Genomic DNA, 19,785 nt, shown 5'->3' on the forward strand with positions numbered 1-19,785 from the left:
GGGTGGAATAATAGATGAAGGAGGGCTCCAGCTAAACCTTTAGGATCTCTCCCAACTAGGTCCTCCTTCAAGTCTCTTTACTGTCTGATCTTTAAGCATTTCCCACTGGAGAATCATACGGCAACTACAACCACCTCCTCTGTTCACATGCACAATTCTGGTGCCAGCTGTGAGGAACAGGAGCTGGAGAACATCTGGACACATTGCTGTTCCTGTGCCTGACCTCTCAGTCGTTGGGAGATTCCCAGTGGGCTTCAGCCAGTTTTCCTGCTATGATTCGCCAGTCTAAATTGTAGACTGTGTTGGGTGTCTATAGAAAATGTAACTATAAAAAGAAGTAGGATAAAAAAAATCTATTAAAAAGGGAGGAAGTGAGAACACAAAAGATTTCACCAGACATTCAACAGCTGACACCAACAGCCACTCATACTGTATGACATTGCAAGAGGTGGGACTACCACTGCTCTTGCTTGATAAAGAAAATCTGTAGTGGAAGGAGAGCTAGAAACCCCTTTCCTGAGCCTCTGAACCATCTGGCTTTCACAAGAGAACCCAGATGGGAGATGCTCAAACCACTGACCCCATGGAACTGACACCATCTACAAACAGGCAAGAGTTTGTGGGGCTGCAAAGCAAGGCTTTGGTTGGTTAAGAGCAAAGGGGACTGCAGGAGGTCCCCCCACCACAAAAAAGCAAAGAAGCAATTTAAAGTCAAAGCGACCAAATAATTTACACCAAAAGGAGGAAACCAGACTTTTTTTTTTTTTAAAAAAAAGATACATCATTTAGTATATTTTTTCAAGCTTGCTGTACAACGTACTGAAGCACTGTAAAGCAGTCACAGAAATTTTTTTTTTTTTTTCTGTTGTCAACCAAAGCGTGCTTTTATGGAGTCAATTAGCCACAAATTATGAACACACATCACTTGTCTGAGAATGAATTACAGTACAACCCAATAAACAGATCCGTCTTTGCTCATTGGTCATTGCCCGGATGAGGAGACCATTGGACTTTCCTATCCAACCATAAAGGAAACTTCATGTTCATCTGTGTTTCACTCTGTGAACGTGCCTCTTTCAAGTGCTACAGTGTGAGGGGAAATGGGGTCATTGGTATTACTGCTCTGACGTGCAAACCTGGACATGAGCTCAGTGTGTAAAATGCAATTACATTGGTGGAAAGAGTCCATATAAGCTGGGATGGCATGAGTGCTTGGATCTACAACAGAGCCTATAGCTGCTGTCATATTTAATAGAGACATGCAGCCAATGTCATCTTTACATCATATATTGTGTGCTCTCCACAGACCTTAGAGCCCTTTTCAAAGGTGGAAAGCCACAGTCTTATCAAGTTTTTAGGGGTTTGTTTGCGCTTTGTTTTTTGGTGGTTTTTTTTTTTTTTTTTGGTTGGGTGGGTGGGTTGCTTTCTTTTTTTCTTTTTTTAACAGTTGGGGAAACCGAGGCACAGAAAGGTGGTGTGACTTGCCCACAGTCTGTGGTAGACCTTGGACTCCCCAGTCTTTCTCACGGCTTCTCAGCACCAACCTGGGACAAGGTGAGAAGGGAGGGTTGCCCACTTGTTCCCACTGAGGGCGAGGAGAATCGCAACCCCGAGAGGCAAGAGAAGCAAGGAACCTAAAATGGCGAGGCAAGAGTCCTTTGGTCAGGCACTAGGCGAGAGGACATGGCTCTACAGGATGCACTCGTGCCTCTCTGTGGCTTTCAGGGCCTCGTGCATGCTGGCGGCGGAGAGCCTCCTGTTGATGTTCCTGTACCTGCACCTCAGGAGGTTCCAGAAAGTAGTCCTCAAGTCTCGGTTAAAGAAAGCGTAAATCAAGGGGTTGATGAGGGAGTTGGTGTATCCCAGCCAGAGCAGAGTCCTCTCCAGCCGCAGGGGCATGCAGCTGCAGCGGATGCCGCAGATGAAAGGCCGAGCCGTTGACATCAGGAAGAAGGGAAGCCAGCAAAACGTGAATGCCCCCACGATAATGCCGAGGGTCCTGGCTGCTTTCTGCTCCCGTTTGAAGATGGAGATATTCTTTCGGTCTTGCCGGAGCAGTTTGGAGAGCGTGGCGCATTCCTCCACGGCTTTGGTACGCTTGGAGCTGTGGTGGCCCCGGCTGGAGGCCTCCAGGCAGTAGACGCCCTCCTCTTCATAGTGCTTGGGGAAGTTCATGAAGCGGTGCTTCTCGGCGCTGACCTTGGCGGCTTTGTAGATCCGGCTGTACATGACTAGCATGACGGCCATGGGGATGTAGAAGGCAACCCCCGTGGAGTAGACCGTGTACCCAAAGTCCTGGCTGATGAGACACACTCTTTCCACGGTGACGTTCTTGGCCCAGCCAAAAAGTGGAGGAAGGGTGATGGAGGCAGACAGGAGCCAAACGATGAAGACCATCTTGGCCATCAGCTTCCCATTTTGTCTCACGGGGTACGTCAGTGGCCGAGTGATCCCCAGATACCTGGAAAAGAGGAGAGTTGCGAAGTGTCAGGGGGATTGCAAGGTTTTCATTCCTAATCAGCTGTTAATTGTCACAGGAGAATTTCAGCCCTGGGTGGGGACAAGAAATGAATTCCCCAAATGAAAGTGGTCCGGAAGACACGCAGCTGCGGCACCGACTGTGAAATACATTTCACACCCTTTCAGCTCTCCTGTCTAAACACTCTGCTTCAACTATTCCCCACTGCTTTCTTGCAGCCACCCCGTGCATGACATGAGATGCCGTTTAACAGCTGAGTGCAGTCTGAGCTCCGCATGGTTTTCCTGGGAATAAAAATGCTTTAAAAAAAAAAAGCTTAGTTTTTCCACCAGAATTAGTTTGTACAAAGAACATGCAACGGCTTCCAGTCATGGCATGTAACTTTACTCAGGAATGTTGAAGCAACTGGAAGATGCCCTCAAGATACCTTCAAGAAACATTTGGACAACGCCCTCAGATACACAGTGTGAACTGTGGGGGTGTCCTTTGCAGGGACGGGAGTTGGACTTGATGATCCTTGTGGGTCCCTTCTAACTTAGGACATTCTATGACTTCCCAGGGAAACACCCAGGAGTGGGATGGGTGATCCACAGAGTAATACTTCAGAGAATCATAGAATGTCCTGAGTTGGAAGGGACCCACAAGGATCATGGCGTCCAACTCCTGTCCCTGCATGGAACAACCCCACAGTTCACACCATGTGTCTGAGGACGTTGTCCAGTCTCTTCTTGAACACTGTCAGGTTGGGGCCGTGACACCTCCCTGGGGAGCCTGTTCCCGTGTCCAGCACCCTCTGGGTGAAGAACTTTTTCCTAACGTCCAACCTAAACCTCCCTGGCACATCAAAAGTCCTTTCAAGGTCAAATTTGCACCACGATACACCAGGACTGACTCCAGATAAAATGAATAGACTCATACCAATGTTTAATGGGAAGTGAGAAGGACAAAACTCTTCTCTTATTTAGCCAGGCAACGTGGGAACTTGGAGAAGAAATACAACCTGCAGTTGAGACGGCCCTGAGGGTGAGAAAAATCTTGCCTCTGGGAAGACTTCAGGATGTCTCTGGATGGGCACAGAAAGCAAAGGTAGTGATGGGGGGTGATGGACTGTGGTGTAACACTGGTAGCTGTTGACTCACACCTGCCTTCAGCCGATGGACAGTGTGTTTGCATCTTGCAACACTGGCATCCATGGGAGACACCACCGTCAGCAGCACACCCATCACTCCCCTTTCCATCTAGGTTGCAATATCAGGACAAACCTACAGGTTCCTGTAACAAGTACTTGAGATGACCTCTAGAAACCAAGACAGGAGCAAGCACCAGTTGCAAACAGCTGGAGCAGTCTGTTCCCTTGCATGGCCCGTATCTCCTGAGGTGATGGTGCCCAGCCATCCCTGGAGAACAAAATGAGAGGATCTCTGAGTAGGACATCCCAAAAGCATGTGGTGACCCACAGATTCACAAATCCTGATGCCTGGAGTAGGAGTTACCTTGTTAGCTTGACTGAAAGGAGCTGGAAACTGCAACACCCTTCAGCTCCTGGTTAGACTATGGGGTAGAATTTTGAACCATCCCCAGCCTTGATTGAGAGAGTTCATGTTACTAAGAAATTGTGCCAAATATTCGTTGGTAAATTAAGATTATAAACTAATACCTCAGTAGGGAGTTGGCCACTGTCAGACAATGTTCCCACTGAAAAACTTCTGCCTCCTATTTAGTCTCAATCAGTACAGCAAAAGCCTCCAGCTGTCAAATTGATTTCTTTTATGTTACAGCCTTTTTGATTCAAACCTGCCTGCTATCAGGAATGTCTAGGCATTTTTAGGCAAGACCATGTCACCTCTTAATTGTTTTGGATAAGCTGCATCAGTCCAGAGGGGCACTAAGAACAGCAGCTGTTTGGATACTTTTAGGTGAAAGCTTTTCCAGGGAAGAAGGAGCTTTTCTGCTGAGATAAAAATTTCTGCAGAGAATTTTACCTCTGTTGTATCATTATTTTTTTTCCTGACAATCAGTCTCATTGTAGGTGTTAGATTTTTTTCTTCTCTGATTATTTCCCTTTTCCAGATCCTCCCCCAAGATTGGAAGAAGACAGAAATAAAATTAAAAAAAAAAATCCAATTCTCCCCTCCTCCTGACTGCTAAATAAATTCAAAGCCTTAGTATTCTCTCCTGACTCTCTGATAAAATGAATTTGAATTCATTCACTGAGTTATTCTTTTCCTGTTTGCCTTTGTATTTTCTTCAGCTGGCCTTACTCACACAAACCAAGCAAAACGCTCCACGACCACCTATTCTGCTTGAAAGCCCAGCAGTGGTACAGGCTGAAGGACGATGTTCACGGATGCAAAGGCAACACAACATCTCAGGACAAGAAACAGCTTTTAACCCCATCACCCCACAGGGCCCTGTCTGTGCAGGAAAAGCCCTGGTGAGATGGAGATGGACTGGATTTGGTGCTGTTTTTCCAAAACTTACCATTTTCTTCTTCTGACCTGGGCTGAGCACAGTGAGAAGTGATGAGCCTGGCTGGAAGATCAGAACTCTGGAGCACAAGTGTGACGGGAGCGGCTGAGGGAGCTGGGGGTTCAGCTGGAGAACAGGAGCTGAGGGGAGACCTTCTGATCTCTGACCTGCCCGAAAGGAGCTTGGAGCCAGGGGGGGTCGGGCTCTGCTCCCAGGAACAAGCGCCAGGACCAGAGGAAACGGCCTCAAGTTGCGCCAGGGGAGGTTGAGGTTGGACCTGGGGAACAATTTCTTCCCCGAAGGGCTGTGGGGCATTGGAACAGGCTGCCCAGGGCAGTGCTGGAGTCACCATCCCTGGAGGGGTTGGACAGATGGAGATGAGGTTCTCAGGGACATGGGGCAGTGCCAGGGGTGGGGGAACAGTTGGACTTTATGATCTTGAGGGGCTTTTCCAACCAAAATGATTCTGTGATTCTATGACTCTGAGAGATGGGTGGGAGCAGGTTGGAGGGATGCTACCAAATATCCCTCCTGCTGTAGGAAGAGGCTTTGGAGAGAGAGCACACTTGATGTCCCCTAAGCTGGGAGAAAACCGTGCCCTGCCATTGCATATCCAAATTCAGCACCTAAAAAAATCACTCCTCTGTATACCCAAGCCAAGAACTTTGCAAACTAATATATGCTGTGTTGTGTGATATCCTTTATTATGCTATTACTGGGTTTTCTTTAGAAGCCGATCCACTCGGGATTTGCTGAAACTTCAAGGAATTTACATGCTAGCCAAGCAAAATGCACAGTGACAAGATTTAAAAAGCCAGCAAAGCTGACACTTTTCATCTGCGGGTGCCTTGTGCAGGCGCTGCTGGAGGAAGCGGGGCTGTTTTGAGGTCTTTGCTTATAATTTTGATGAGAGACGGAAGAAGACCTCAAAATAGGCCGGCGTTTACAGCAGCGCGGGAGGCGAGATTGCACAGACACGCAATGGAATTTAAATCAAATTCTCTTGCTTTGATTCATTTATTTTTTAATTTGTGTGTGTGTGTCTTGTTAATCAAGTTTAGCGGTAAGCAGGTAACAAAAGCCAGTTCCCAGAGCGGCGATTTACTGGCATTTTGTGAGGCTTTGCAGGACTCCCCGCCATGCAGAATTGATTGTGTAGCTGCTTGTTCCTTCTGCAATAAAATCCTTCCATGTCCTCGCTCCCACAGATGCCGGGGCAGCGGGGTAGGAGACCTGCCCCAGGCTGAGCTCCACCATCAACCCCACGGATTAGCCAATTCAGTTCATTCATTCTATGCTCAATGGTAATCACTGAATTCTGATGCCCGGCATTAAATAAAAAGATAAACAAAAATCTCTCCAAGGTGTCCCTATCTCCGTTCTGCAGCTGGCAAACTGGGAAAGGAAAAATCTCAGCTCTAACAGGTTGGTTGAGCCCAAATGAGCCCAGAATTGGGATTTCCCTGGCCCCACTGTTTTACCACAATCCCATGCTTCCTCTGGGCTAAATTTAAGCTTCCAGGCTGATGTCCTGCCTGCCCCATCCTGCTGAAGGAGAGGAAATCTCCAGGAGGAGGATGCTGGAGGCTGAAGCTGCTGGTGGCTTCACCTGTCCATGCTCTAAGCCAGGGGTGGTGGGAGCATCCCAAGGATGCGTTCCAGGATGCTGGAGATACAGTGCAGGGACCTACCTGGCCTGGGACATGTTTGGATGAAAGACAATCCAGCAAAAATACGAAAAAAAAAAAAAAAGAAATAGGGCAATCCAGCAAAATACTGTGCATGTTTCATCCCATCAACTCTTCCAGGAGGCATCCTTTTTACTGGAGATGATGCCAATTTGGAGTATATCGTCTGATTTTGGGTAGAAAACACTTGCCAGAGAGAAGGGAGAGCCCCAGCAGGGCTGCCTGAGAAACGGATGGAGACTTTTTTTTTTTACTAGCAAAACCTGAAGTGATATGTGGGATGTGGGGAGCTGCTTTTGTCAGCTGCTTGGCATGTTTTACGGAGAGCTTCATCAAAAGCTGAGCAGCCAAAAGGGTTTTTTTTTGTTGTTGTTCTGATTTTTTGGTTTGTGGCAATAAGGAATCTATAACATTGGCAGGCTTTTAGATAAGAAAAATGGAAGAGAAAGACAGATGTTTCCAACATCTTTCCTTTTTGATTTAAAAGAAAATCAATCAAATTCCCCTTCAGAGAAGATTAGTTCTACCAGCTTCAATTAGAGGCTTTTAGAAAGCGCTCTGCATTAATAATCAATAATAGCAGCCTACATTTTAATAGTACCCATCATCTTGGGCAAACCAAGCACCTTTTATACCTAAACTAATCAAAACATGAGGACACTTCAGCCATCAATAAAATTACAACCTGCTCTTTGGCAGAAACAGGCACCTGTCAAACAGTGCTGACCAAGTTGGCATGTGGGACAGAACTAGAGGAGATGTTTATATTTCCGAGGAACACCAGTGCTGCTCCTCTTTTTTGTTGTGAGGCAGGAGGAACAGCTTGCTAAAGTCACCAGTGGAAATTTCAGTTAACACCTCACTGAGATGACCAACTATTTCATCTCTTTTGGCGCAGGCGTTTCAGGCTCTCTGCAAACTCAAGTATACTTGTGCTTTAGCTTTGGGTTCAGCTCTGCTTTGTATCAGCACAGAAGCTGAAAAGTGTGCTTGGAAATGTTTGCATCAGGAGCTAAACCAAAAATCTTGCCTAACCCAAAGTGGAGATCCAGGTGTGGTCCTGGATCTGTGCTCTCCCTCAGTCCATCCCCATCAACTGCTGTGTGGGACCAACAAGGATGATGGGTTGACACAGAATCGTAGAATCACTTTGGTAGGAAAAGACCCTCAAGATCACCGAGTCCAACCATAACCCAGCCCTGGCACTGCCCCACGTCCCTGAGAACCTCATGTCCATCTGTCCAACCCCTCCAGGGATGGTGACTCCAGCACTGCCCTGGGCAGCCTGTTCCAATGCCCCACAGCCCTTTGGGGAAGAAATTGTTCCCCAGATCCAACCTCGACCTCCCCTGGCGCAACTTGAGGCTGTTTCCTCTGGTCCTGGCGCTTGTTCCTGGGGAGCAGAGCCCGACCCCCCCTGGCTCCAAGCTCCTTTCAGGCAGGTCAGAGATCAGAAGGTCTCCCCTCAGCTCCTGTTCTCCAGCTGAACCCCCAGCTCCCTCAGCCGCTCCCATCACACTTGTGCTCCAGAGTTCTGATCTTCCAGCCAGGCTCATCACTTCTCGCTGTGCCAGTCCCAATGCACTCGCAACATGTCCTTCCTCCCACCCAGAGCTGAGGTGGACACAGCTGGGAGGACTTTCCACCCCTTCCGTCTGCCCTGCCAGTCCTTATTCTGGTCAAATTACAACCTTCACTCTTTTTCCCTGGCTCTAAATGCATCTCAAGCAATTGCCCTCTCACCACGCAACTTCCCCATTAGGCATTTGGCTGAGGAGGATGAAGGTCTGGGAGCAAACGGTGATGCTGCAGCCCAGCTGAGCTCCCAGCATGTCATGGTCCCTGTGAAAATGCACTCAAAGAACAAGCCTGTGCCAGAAGACTCAGGTGCTGTGGCAGCCTCTTGTATCACAGGCTTTTCCTCCATCACTTTGCTGAGAGGTCAGAAGCACAGAAGTGTCAAGACATTGTAAAAAAACACCTGGCAATCCGCTCCCTCTGTTATTTCTTTTGCTGCAGCTCCCCTTTCCTCTCCAACATCCAAAAAAAGATGAGGAGTTTTGCGTGGCCAGCACTCAGAGACGGTGCAGCAGAGCTAAGTAGGTGCTCGAGAGCTCCATGAGACAGGACACAGGACTGTGTCCCTCTATTTTGGGATGGTTTTCTTTCCCTGCAACCTCTGGGCTCCTTAGAGCCTTACCAAGCTCATCTGGGTGAACTGGGTGGAGAATCTCCCCCAGAGAGGTGCGGGTTGCTGGAGACGGAAGTGTACCAACAAGTGCCTCCAGCATCACCCAGCTAAAAGACATCCTCCTTGGCTGTGTGACCGATGGGTCCAACTTAGACCCACCTTGGGGCTGCTCTCATTTAAGCCAGGATTAGAGTTATGCACATGCAACTCCTGCCTTCCTACATACCCTCAGCACTGCCCAAGATTTGGCACATGTGGACTCCCCGACATTAATGTCCACACCTCCCCAGAAACCTGCCTGGTCCCATTCCAAGAGGAAAAGGTGGAGAAGTGTCAACATGAGGCACCCACTTGCATGGCATCCTCAGACTGCGGTGACATTGGGTGGGAGGGACGTGATGGACAAGCGGAATGAATTGCTGTGATTTTTGTGAAAGGTCTGTACTATTTGTGTGTGTGTTTGGAAAAGTGTTTCTCCAAGAGATGGGATGGGTGGGGAAGGGGAAAAGAAGGGGAAAGGAAGGGGAAAGGAAGGGGAAAGGAAGGGGAAAGGAAGGGGAAAGGAAGGGGAAAGGAAGGGGAAAGGAAGGGGAAAGGAAGGGGAAAGGAAGGGGAAAGGAAGGGGAAAGGAAGGGGAAAGGAAGGGGAAAGGAAGGGGAAGGGTGATTTTTTTAAAGCAAAGCCAATATGACCAGTGTGTAGCTGCTTCCCTGCTCCTCAGTCATCAAGAGGAAACATTGACATGTTTCATTACTGCATTTAACCTCTTCCCTCTAACAGAGACAGACTTCTGCCAGCTCCCGATACACCTGCTGTTTTATGAACAGGCTTTTTTAAATTAAAACAAAGCCAGTTCAGAGCAGAACTGGACCTCGCCGTGTGCCTGGGGAGTGATTTTGCTTTCTAAGCGGATCAGGGCGATGGAGCTCGGGGCAGCTCGCAGGGGAGCAGCGGCTGGCGGGGACCGAGGGCTTCGGAGCAGGAGATGCTGTTCGCTTGCTGGGGGATAACTCAGTCATCATCAGCAGGATTTTCTTTGTCCTTTCTGCTTTATCACCTGGTTTCACACCCGGGGAGAGTGGCCAGGGAGGTCTTATAGCTGAAGGCGCACACACACATCTCATCCTCTGTCTCCTTCCCTGAGCTGCTTATCACAAACCAGCCTGGCTCAGCGGTGCCAGCGTAAACCCAAACCAACCCTTGAGAAAGCCAACGCTCGCGTCAGATCTGGATCCGGCCCACCAACTCGTCAGTGCGATGTCCTTAATGACGCAGGCTGCTATAATTAGACCCATGGGGGTGCTGACTCGCCCGAGTCTTGCCAGTTTGCCAGAGGGGCTTAGCCTTTCCCTCCCAACTCCCGATGTGGGAGTTGAAGCCAGAAAATCCTCACAAATGCCTGTACCGGGCTAAACGAGGGGTTTTGGGGATTTGGGATGGGGTGGGGGGAGCTGCCGATGTCCTTCACCAAGGCACAAGTCCAGGCAGCAGCAGAGCATCCCATAGGACCAGGCTCCAGAAGCTCCGTAACCTGGATTTTCAAGGTGCATGTGGGGTTTTTTTTGTTGTTGTTTTGTTGAATAATTTTATGGTTCAGCCTCCTTCCCTGGAGAAGGTCAGGTCATGGGTTTATCCTCCAGGCTCTGCTTCTCAAGGCAAGAAAGAACAATGAGAAGCAGCTGCCTAGATGGGGAGGACTAAGCAAAGTAACTTAGAGAAGTTACTTGAGAAGGCACCTTAAGCCCAGCTCTTCCAAAGGAACTGGGGCACCTAATTCCTGCAGAAAACCCTCTGCAACCCCATGCACCCGGAAAACACAGGCAGAAGTATTGATCCAACCGGCAACATGACCCTGGTGGCCCTCAACCTTTGGAAACACCCTTATATTCCAGCCCACTCAAATACACGGCAAGCGCCTGGTCAGTCCTTACCTGTCCACGCTGATGATGCACAATGTCATGATGGAGGCGGTGCAACACATAACGTCCATGGCGATAAACACGTTGCAAAAAACCTTCCCAAAGAGCCACTCTCCCCCTACCAGGTCTGTGATGGTCACAAAGGGCATGATGGCGAAGGCCACCGACAGGTCGGCGGCTGCGAGGGACACCACCAGGTAATTGGAGGGTTGCCGGAGCTTCTTGACAATGCACACGGAGATGATGACCAGCCCGTTGCCGGCGATGGTCATGAGGATGATGATGGAGAGCACCGCTCCGATGACAATCTTCTCGGTGTCCCCATAGAGCAGGATCTCCTCGCCACAGTCCGTCGTGTTGGTGAGGTTGGAGGACAGCAGGTCTGGCTCGGTTGGGGCGGAGGGTTCCTCAGTCATGAATGGATTCGGGAGCGATTTCTGAGCTGGGTGCTGCTGCTCTGCGTTCTCCACAAAGAGAAGATGATGCTCCAGAAACCGCCTGGGGCTGGCCCTTAGCAACATGCTCTGAGCTCACCGCAGCGGGCAAAGGCACGAGTTCCTTCCCAGCAATGACACCTCCAGTGACAAACCAGAACATTTTATCACAAGCAGGCTAAAAAAATAAAATATTTCCCCCCGCCAGCCCCAGCTCTTTCCTCCCAAAGCTGGATCTCACATGCTTAGCAAGAAGCCGCTTCTCAAGACTGCTCAACGACACACAGTTTGCTGAAGGATGCTCAGAAAAAGCTCATTCTCCACTTTTAAAGGAGCACAAGCTGCCCAATCCTCCTGCAACAGCTGACTGATCATCTGCATGCATTTCCAGAAGGATAGACAACAGCAATCACTCATAACTGCCCACATTTTCATGTGTTACTGCCGAGCTGTGCTGCTGATTTTGCACTTCTTTGCATCCTTACATTTAAATCCCATGCAACCACATGCATATTCTCGTATGTATATATCGAAGAGTTATGTGATAACACGAATCACGGCCACAAACCTGTGCACACACATCACCAGCTGCATCCCCTGCATACGTTAACACACAAACTTCAAAGCTGCGACTGCAAATCCATGCACATGGTGCGTGATGGCAACATGCAACCGTCCGTACGCCCAGGAGCACGGTGCGGAGCTGCGGATCGCGGTGGGAGCACATCCATCGCATGCAGCATCCCCAGGGTACCACGCACGGCCGGGGCATCCCGGAGCCGGGAGCATCACAACCCCACACATCACAGAGATACACGGGGGATCGTGGTGGGAGCGCATCCATCGCATGCAGCATCCCCAGGGTACCACAAACAGCCAGGGCATCCTGGAGCATCACCAGCCCACACCTCCCCAGAGATACATGGGGAGCAGCTACATCGTCCCCCCACAACTCGGGTATTCACCCCTGTAAGTATTTCCCGGCCATCAGTAAGGAAACTTTAGGGCAGTGCTCACCCCTCTGCAGGGCTCCAAGCATCATGCACAACCTATCCTCCTCTTTTTTTTCGTTTCAAATCCCCTTTTTCCCCTTGAAGGGAGTTTTGTTTAAATCCGAGGGGGATTGCAAACCCCTCCTCCCCTTTGCAGCCCCCCCATCCTGCCTCAGGTTGGGGTGATGGGGGTCCCGGAGTTACCTGTGCCGAGGGGGTGAGACATCCTCCAGGCGAGCCCCTGCGAGCTCCGGGCAGGCGAGCAAGCAGAAGAACCACCCCCGGAGCATCCTTCTCCCGTCCCCGCCTCGCCGGTCCCTCCTACCGCCCTCCCCTCGCCTCTCCCCGGGCAGGGACCCAGATGGTCGCTCTGAGCCCCAGGGAGGAGCGAAGATCGAGGAATGGGGGGGTCAAACACCCACCCCATCCCTGCAGCGATGAGGGGGGAGCGTGCGAGGACCTCAAGGGCAAGGCTGGAAGTTGAGAAGATGCTTTAGAACGCAGTCCTAGCGCAGGAGGAGCCGCCTGAAACCCAGCAAGCAGGGTACAGAAGCAGGGGTATGGCAAAAAGCTATTTCCAGAGCACCCTCTCCCATTTTTTTCTTAAATCATTATTTTACAGAAGAGGGTTTCTTTCCCTGCTCCATGCATTTTTCCACCTCCCTGCTTGTAGGAGATCCCATATTCCTTCAGCTCAAAGAGCAGCGAACAGCCAGGGAGATGCACAGCCCTAAAGATGAGCCTTTCCCTTATCCTAGTAAACTCAAAATAGAGAGAATAAACAAACCAAACAAGAGCATGCAGAGATCCACATCCCTTTTTCTCTCTGCCAAGTGTTTCGCAGGTGCTTCAGTGCTGGGATCTCTCTGGCGCTTCAACCCAGGGTATCAAACATCTGCTGTTCGTTCCTCCCTGGGCGAAAGAAGCAGAGCAGAGTCATCTCCTGCATCGATTGCTCCTAAAGGCATCTCCCCCAGGAGCTCAGCCCATCTGCTGCATCCCCAGGGTGGGGAGGGGACAGTGTGGGGCTTGTCCCCTTGCGCAGGTCCCATCCTGCACCCCTTGGGTCATGGGTGTCCAGCCAGGAGAGGTGCAGGCGGCTTTGGAGATGTTTGCAGGCTTGGAAAGTGTTTCCCACTGCCCTGGCCCATGCTAAGCACCTGGAGAGCAAGATGGGCACATCCACCCCTGGTGCCACCAGCTCCCTCACTGTGCAAACACCCCAGCACCCCCCAGCCCTCCCGGTCACAGCACAGAGGGCTGATCATGGAAAAAACACCCTTAAATCTCCGAGATGCGGAGCACGGCGTTACATCCGGTCAAAGCCGGCACCAACCTCAAGATCTTTGGGGCAGACGTTCGCTGCAAAAAGTACATCAGCAAGGAAAGCTCTGGTGAGCTAAACCAGGGCTGCTAAGGCTGTGCTTAACACTGGGCTCTCTCCTTTGCTGCTCAATCATCACAGTCTGCGTGGGAGGCTGGCTAAAATTGCTTCCTCACCAGGGCAGGGTGTGCTGAAGCTCTGGCTTTCTTGCTCTTTGCATTACATGTGTTCTTTTTTTTCCTTGAGAGTGATGACATGTCCATCCCTGGAAATGTTGTTCCATCCCTGGAGACATCCCAGGCCAGGCTGGACGGGGCTCTGAGCAACCTGAGCTGGTGCAGATGTCCCTGCTCATGGCAGGGGGGGCACTGGGGGAGCTGGGAACGTCCCTTCAAACCAAATTATTCTGTGATTCTACAATGGACTGATCCACAAACACAACCTGCAAACCCTGAGCCAAGAGCTGCTCCAGTGGCCAGTCTGAACTCACCAATATTTAGTGGAAAAACACACCCTGTATTTCCAAAGAGAAAAGAGGGATCTGCAGAAGCCCCTGCTGCAGGACCAAAAGACTCTGCAGTATCAAAACCCCGACAAATTAGCCCAGGAATAAAACCATCCCCTAAGGACCAGCTGTTAAATGCCAAGGCAGCCTCTCGCCAGCTGCCCGGAGAGTTTCAGGAAAACCATCTGTGCATGAGCTGCAAACCCCTGTCCTGCTTTCCAGCTCTGGGACCGGGGTTTGGCAGGAAGGATACGGGGTGGGGGACAGGCAGGAGGGTTTTTTCCAGTTTCTCCTTTGGGAGAGCAGCTCCTGTGCATTAGCAAGGAGAGACCGAGAGGGATTTTCTTCCTCTCGATGCATCGCTGGGAAGCAGCCAGCTTACGCACGGCGGTCGAGTTCACGTTCTGGCAGAGGATGGAAGGAGAGAAGGTGCTTATGAAGGTGATGAAACTCATGGTCCCTTTGCTCTGGCTGATCTTTTACACACGGTAGAACCTCCAAAATCCTGCAATAGCTTTCAGGGAGTGGAGTTAAGCTCCCACTCTCACATCCCAGCCCCATTTCTTTAGGATGCAACACACAGCTTCTGCCTTCTGAAACCCCTGTGCATCTAGGGACTCCAGAGGAGGGTTTTTTCCGCCCATTTCCAGGGAGAATGAGCAGCTCTGATAATTTGGGGCACAGCAAAATCCCTGGAAAACCAAGGGCAGCAAGCCACCAGCCAGCTCACGGGACATGCGGTGAGCGGCTGGAGGATAGGTTCTCTGCATTGGCTGATTTTTGGGAGGAAAGTAGGGAAAATGCCAATTTTTGCATGAAGGAAGAATTAAAAATAATAATTCTCATTCTCCTTAAAACTCTCAGTGCAACATTTCTCCAGCTGCAGGCCATGATGACCTTGCTAAGACACTTACTCCTGGGACACCCTGGGAAGCACTAATCGCATTTAATGGTAATTAGGGGAGGAAATGGCCAGTGCTCCTTAGCTTAGCTGCTAACCATAGATTTCTCCCTTTGGCTGAGAAGGGAGCACAGATTTGGAGAAGCAGGGATGTTACTGGAGCATGAGGGATGAACTCCAAAGAAAATTGTCCTTGCAGAATAAAGCTGAGACCCTGAAGACCCAAAATAGCCAAATTTTTCCCCCTCCATCTTCAAGCAGACAAGAGACAAAGTCCTCCTGCTGTGTCATGAAGGCAGCACCCAGATATGTTCTTCCATCTTCATGTACAAATGACCATTAAAGTAGCTATTTTATTAACTGTTAATTGTTAATATGACACCCTATTAACTCTAATGGCAAGGTAATAGGCACAGTTATTAATATGCAAATTCTGATAAATCTCATTAACTCCAAGGTCCTAAACCTCTCAATATTTTCAGGGCTAGCATCCCAAAGCAATCTTCCCTGTATCACAGGTGTTGACATTTCTCTCTGCAAACAGGCAGAGCCTGCCCAGGCAGATAAAATTAATCACTTGACACCATCAGCTTTCAAGGAGCATCACCAAGGACTGCACTTACCACCAAAGAAGGTCCCGATGAACGGCTCTGGGGTATCTAAACCCGCTCTGATTTGGAAACAGAAGGGTCTTAATCCACTTTCACGAAGGGGTGGCCAATAACCAAACCACGTGCAGACGCCGTGGTGCTTCTCCCCAGTGGTTGCAGTCAGGAATCACGGTGACAGAGACATTTCAAGGACTCAACATGCCCAAGGCATCACCTCCTCTCCACGGACACGTGTCTTGCTTTCCCTCCAAGGCTTCCCACTCCTGAAGACAGCCTTGTCTCATCCTGATGAGATTTGATTGATGAGCATTTCCTAGGGACAGACTTTTCAACAGGGCCTGTTACAACAGGACAAGGGGTGATGGTTTTAAACCAAAGGAGGGGAGATTCAGGCTGGACATGAGGAAGAAATTGTTGGCCCTGAGGGTGGTGAGAGCCTGGCCCAGGTTGGCCAGAGAGGTGGTGGCTGAACCATCCCTGGAGACATCCCAGGCCAGGCTGGACGGGGCTCTGAGCAACCTGAGCTGGTGCAGATGTCCCTGCTCATGGCAGGGGGGGCACTGGGGGAGCCGGGAAGGTTCCTTCGACCCAAACTATTCTATGCCTGAAGCCCAGCTGCCCAGAGGTGTTCACCCAGCAAACACCATCTCAGTGTGGTGGGAACGTGGTACCCAATAGATGGCTGGGTCTCCAGACAATGGACCTCCAGACTCAGGGTCCAGCCTGGGGTGACCATTCTCAGTCACTCGGCACCCACTGGAACGGGCCCAGCAGGGGTCTGTGGCAAACAAACTGGATCTCGGAGGGGAACTGAGGCACTTGAAAGGCTCAAGAAGACAGCGAAGCGCTCCATTTAAATATTCAAATGACACATACCCTTTAAAAATCAACGCACAATTCCATAAAGGAAAAAAAAAAAGTGTTCGAAGAAGAGACCCCAAATGAAATATATTAGCACTGAAGTGGAACAGCTTTGGTTGGAACAGAGGATGATCTCCTCCCTGTCCCTCCTCCAAGGCGTGAGGTGCTCAGCCCACCTGAGCATCCCTGCGTCCTCCTGTCTCTTTGGTTTCTCTCTGCACTGCAGCAGCACTATAGGGAACTGGCTCCTTGCAGAAACCTCTGGGAAGGAGGAAAACAGCAGGGACACAGAGAGGGGACACTGCTCAACACCCCGTGGGGGCCAGGGGACCTTGTCTCATAGCGGTGACATCAGTAACCAAAGGACTTCAGCAATGGGATCCAACCAGCAAAAGTGTTTCTGCATAAATCCTTCTTCTACTAAGGGAAAAGCCAACAAAACATTGATAAATTAACAACCTACCTGTGACTTAAAACTCCCAGAGCGGAGTCTTCTGTTTGTTGTTTTTTTTTTTTTCTCACTGGACTTCCCTAAAACAGAAAAATAATTAAAAAAATAAATTGACTTTTAATCTATTCATAAAGGCACCTCATGCGTTTTGCTCTTTTAGCAGACAGGGAGCAATTGAGAACCTTGTGGGAAAACGCCATCCAAAGGAGACATCCAGATAGCTCATCTCAAAAGAAAAGGTGCGTTTTCTGAAGAGCAGCGGGCACAAATGTTATCAGACACAGCCACGCTCCCTCTGCTGGAGTCTGCACAGACAGCAAGCAGCTTTTCGTGCTTAAATCGCCCATGATTTGCAAATTTTGCTCATCTGAGAGGGCTCGTAAAGAATTCTCTCTGTGCTCCATCGTAGGTAAAGTCAGTGCAAGCCACACGCTGGCAGCACCAGTGCCTCATCCCACGTCCTGCACAGATGGGACTGAAAAAGCCTGAAATAAAAGAGAAAAGGGTCAAAACTGAAGGATTTAGCTGAAGTTTCCAACACAAACCCTTCAGCCCTGTAGCTCCAGCTCATAGCTGTAGTCACCCACTTAACATACTTCTATTAGCGACTGGCATCATTAGCACTCATTATTTATTCAAAGTGATGGACGTGCAGCATCTCCACCTACTGTGCTTCCATCCACCATCTCCAAGGGTTTGGGTAGAGCCTGATTTTAATTATATGCAGTGAGGTAGGTGCTGATGTAGTTTTTTTGGCGCAGAGTCACGCAGCGCTGAACCGGCCCCCTCAATGTGTGGAGCTGGTGCTATAACTCCAGACCATTCCAACTCAGGAATGAGAGAAGAAGTTGATGCAGAGCAAGCACTCCTTGCAAAACTTTTCCTAAAATGCAGCAGCAGATGGCCCTCTGAAGAGCAACGAGAAGGAGGAAGGTTGCTTCAGGTCATTGTGGCCCACCTAGAGCTGAAAACTTGAGGGGGCTCTGAGCAACCTGATCTGGTTGAAAACACCCCTGCTCATAGCAAGGGTTGGACTGGATGAGTTTTGAAGGTCCCTTCCAAGCCAAACTGTTCTATGATTCTATGTGCCTACCGAAAGGTGAGCTCACAGCCTCCCTTAGAGCAAACCAACAAAATAAAACCCTGGTGCAGGCTCCTCTGGTCCATGGTTTTGGGCCCCTCACGCCAAGAAAGGCCTTGAGGGGCTGGAGCGAGTTGAGAGAAGGGAACGGAGCTGGTGAGGGGCTGGAGCACAAGTGTGATGGGAGCGGCTGAGGGAGCTGGGGGTTCAGCTGGAGAACAGGAGCTGAGGGGAGACCTTCTGATCTCTGACCTGCCTGAAAGGAGCTTGGAGCCAGGGGGGGTCGGGCTCTGCTCCCCAGGAACAAGCGCCAGGACCAGAGGAAACGGCCTCAAGTTGCGCCAGGGGAGGTTGAGGTTGGATCTGGGGAACAATTTCTTCCCCAAAGGGCTGTGGGGCATTGGAACAGGCTGCCCAGGGCAGTGCTGGAGTCACCATCCCTGCAGGGGTTGGACAGACGGACATGAGGTTCTCAGGGACATGGGGCAGTGCCAGGGGTTGGGGAACAGTTGGACTTGGTGATCCTGAGAGTCTCTTCCAAACAAAATGATTCCGCGATTCCAGATACTTTCTGTCCTGGATTTGGGGCTGGCCAAGCCCTGCACCCACCAGCTCCCCGTTTTGAGCCTGGTTTCCCCACGCTTGGAGCCAACACAACCAGCCGAGCATCACAGAGGTGGGCTGAGACCCTTCGGAAGTTGCAGGTGGTTCGGGGTGGTGGAGAAAGTATTGCAGGTTTGGAAATGAAACTCCTCCTTGTCTTCTTTTGCGTGTCCTCTAGATGGCACCTGCTCTCAGCAGATTAAATCCCTGATGAAAAAACAGCAGGTTTTAGTGCTTGGAGAGGCTCAGGGCTGCAAACTGCTTGCCAGAAAACAAACAAAAACCCACCCAAACCAAACAAACATAAAAAGGGGCAGTTAATGGCTTTTTTTGACTTTTACACAAAGCACTCAAGATACCTGAGCTCTTGTTGGCTGCAGCATTTTTCTTGCTTTCCCTTCTGGTCCGTCTCTAGGTCCTCAACCCCCCCAAAACACAGTGGACAGGGGCTGATGGAGCCTTTCCTATCAGCTTTACTGCAGCGGCCGATGCAGATCTGGGGGCAGCAACAGACCCCATCAGACCTGGGAAGAGATATTTTGGTCCTTTATAGGGCTGGAAACTGCAGGGAGGAATGTGCCAGCTCCCTTTTCTGTTTAAATCAAAGCAGGTCACTGAGAAGGGAAATACCCTCAAACACTCACGCCCCTTTGAAGAAAGCCCAGACACAACCACCCTAAACAACCCGTTTTTCTGTGTCCTTCATACCAAGAAATGGTACACGGCAAAAATGCAAACTGCATCCCAGGTGCCTGGCTCCTCTTTGAACAATTTATCCAGGCAATTTTTGGCCAGTGGATATTTAAACCCCTCCTGCAAACCTCCCGGCAGCACATCGCATATGTGTCCTGGTGGGAAAATAAGGGCATGGTGAGTGGAAACATGTCCCCATCTGACCCCTTCCTTCCCAAGCTTAGATCTGCACCAAATGCTACTGACATTTAAACCAGCTATTATTAGATGCTTGCTTTGAACTTTGCACCTTGTGGGGTTTTGGCCTTGCTGTCTGCAGTCACAGGCAGATGCCCATGAGGCCAGACATGAGGAAGGAATTTTTTACAGTGAGGGTGGCGAGAGCCTGTCCCAGGTTGACCAGAGAGGTGGTAGATGAACCATCCCCGGAGACATCCCAGGCCAGGCTGGACGGGGCTCTGAGCAACCTGAGCTGGTGCAGATGTCCCTGCTCATGGCAGGGGGGGCACTGGGGGAGCTGGGAAGGTCCCTTCAACCCAAACCATTCCGTAATCCTATAAAACCCCATGCAGCGCCATGCGGA

At 50.2% G+C, this 19,785-nt stretch overlaps 1 protein-coding gene across 1 annotated transcript; it reads right to left on the bottom strand.

Annotated features, from left to right (window-relative positions):
- Window positions 1-1,689: 1,689 nt before the first annotated feature.
- LOC135988487 (5-hydroxytryptamine receptor 7-like) lies at window positions 1,690-11,267 on the bottom strand. The gene is made up of 2 exons (XM_065634488.1): window positions 10,759-11,267; window positions 1,690-2,461 (listed from the first exon to the last, which is right to left on the bottom strand). Exons 1-2 carry the CDS (start codon window positions 11,265-11,267, stop codon window positions 1,690-1,692), a joined length of 1,281 nt encoding a protein of 426 aa, XP_065490560.1.
- Window positions 11,268-19,785: the final 8,518 nt, after the last annotated feature.

This window comes from Caloenas nicobarica, chromosome 4 (assembly GCF_036013445.1).
Source record: "Caloenas nicobarica isolate bCalNic1 chromosome 4, bCalNic1.hap1, whole genome shotgun sequence".
NCBI lineage: Eukaryota > Metazoa > Chordata > Aves > Columbiformes > Columbidae > Caloenas > Caloenas nicobarica.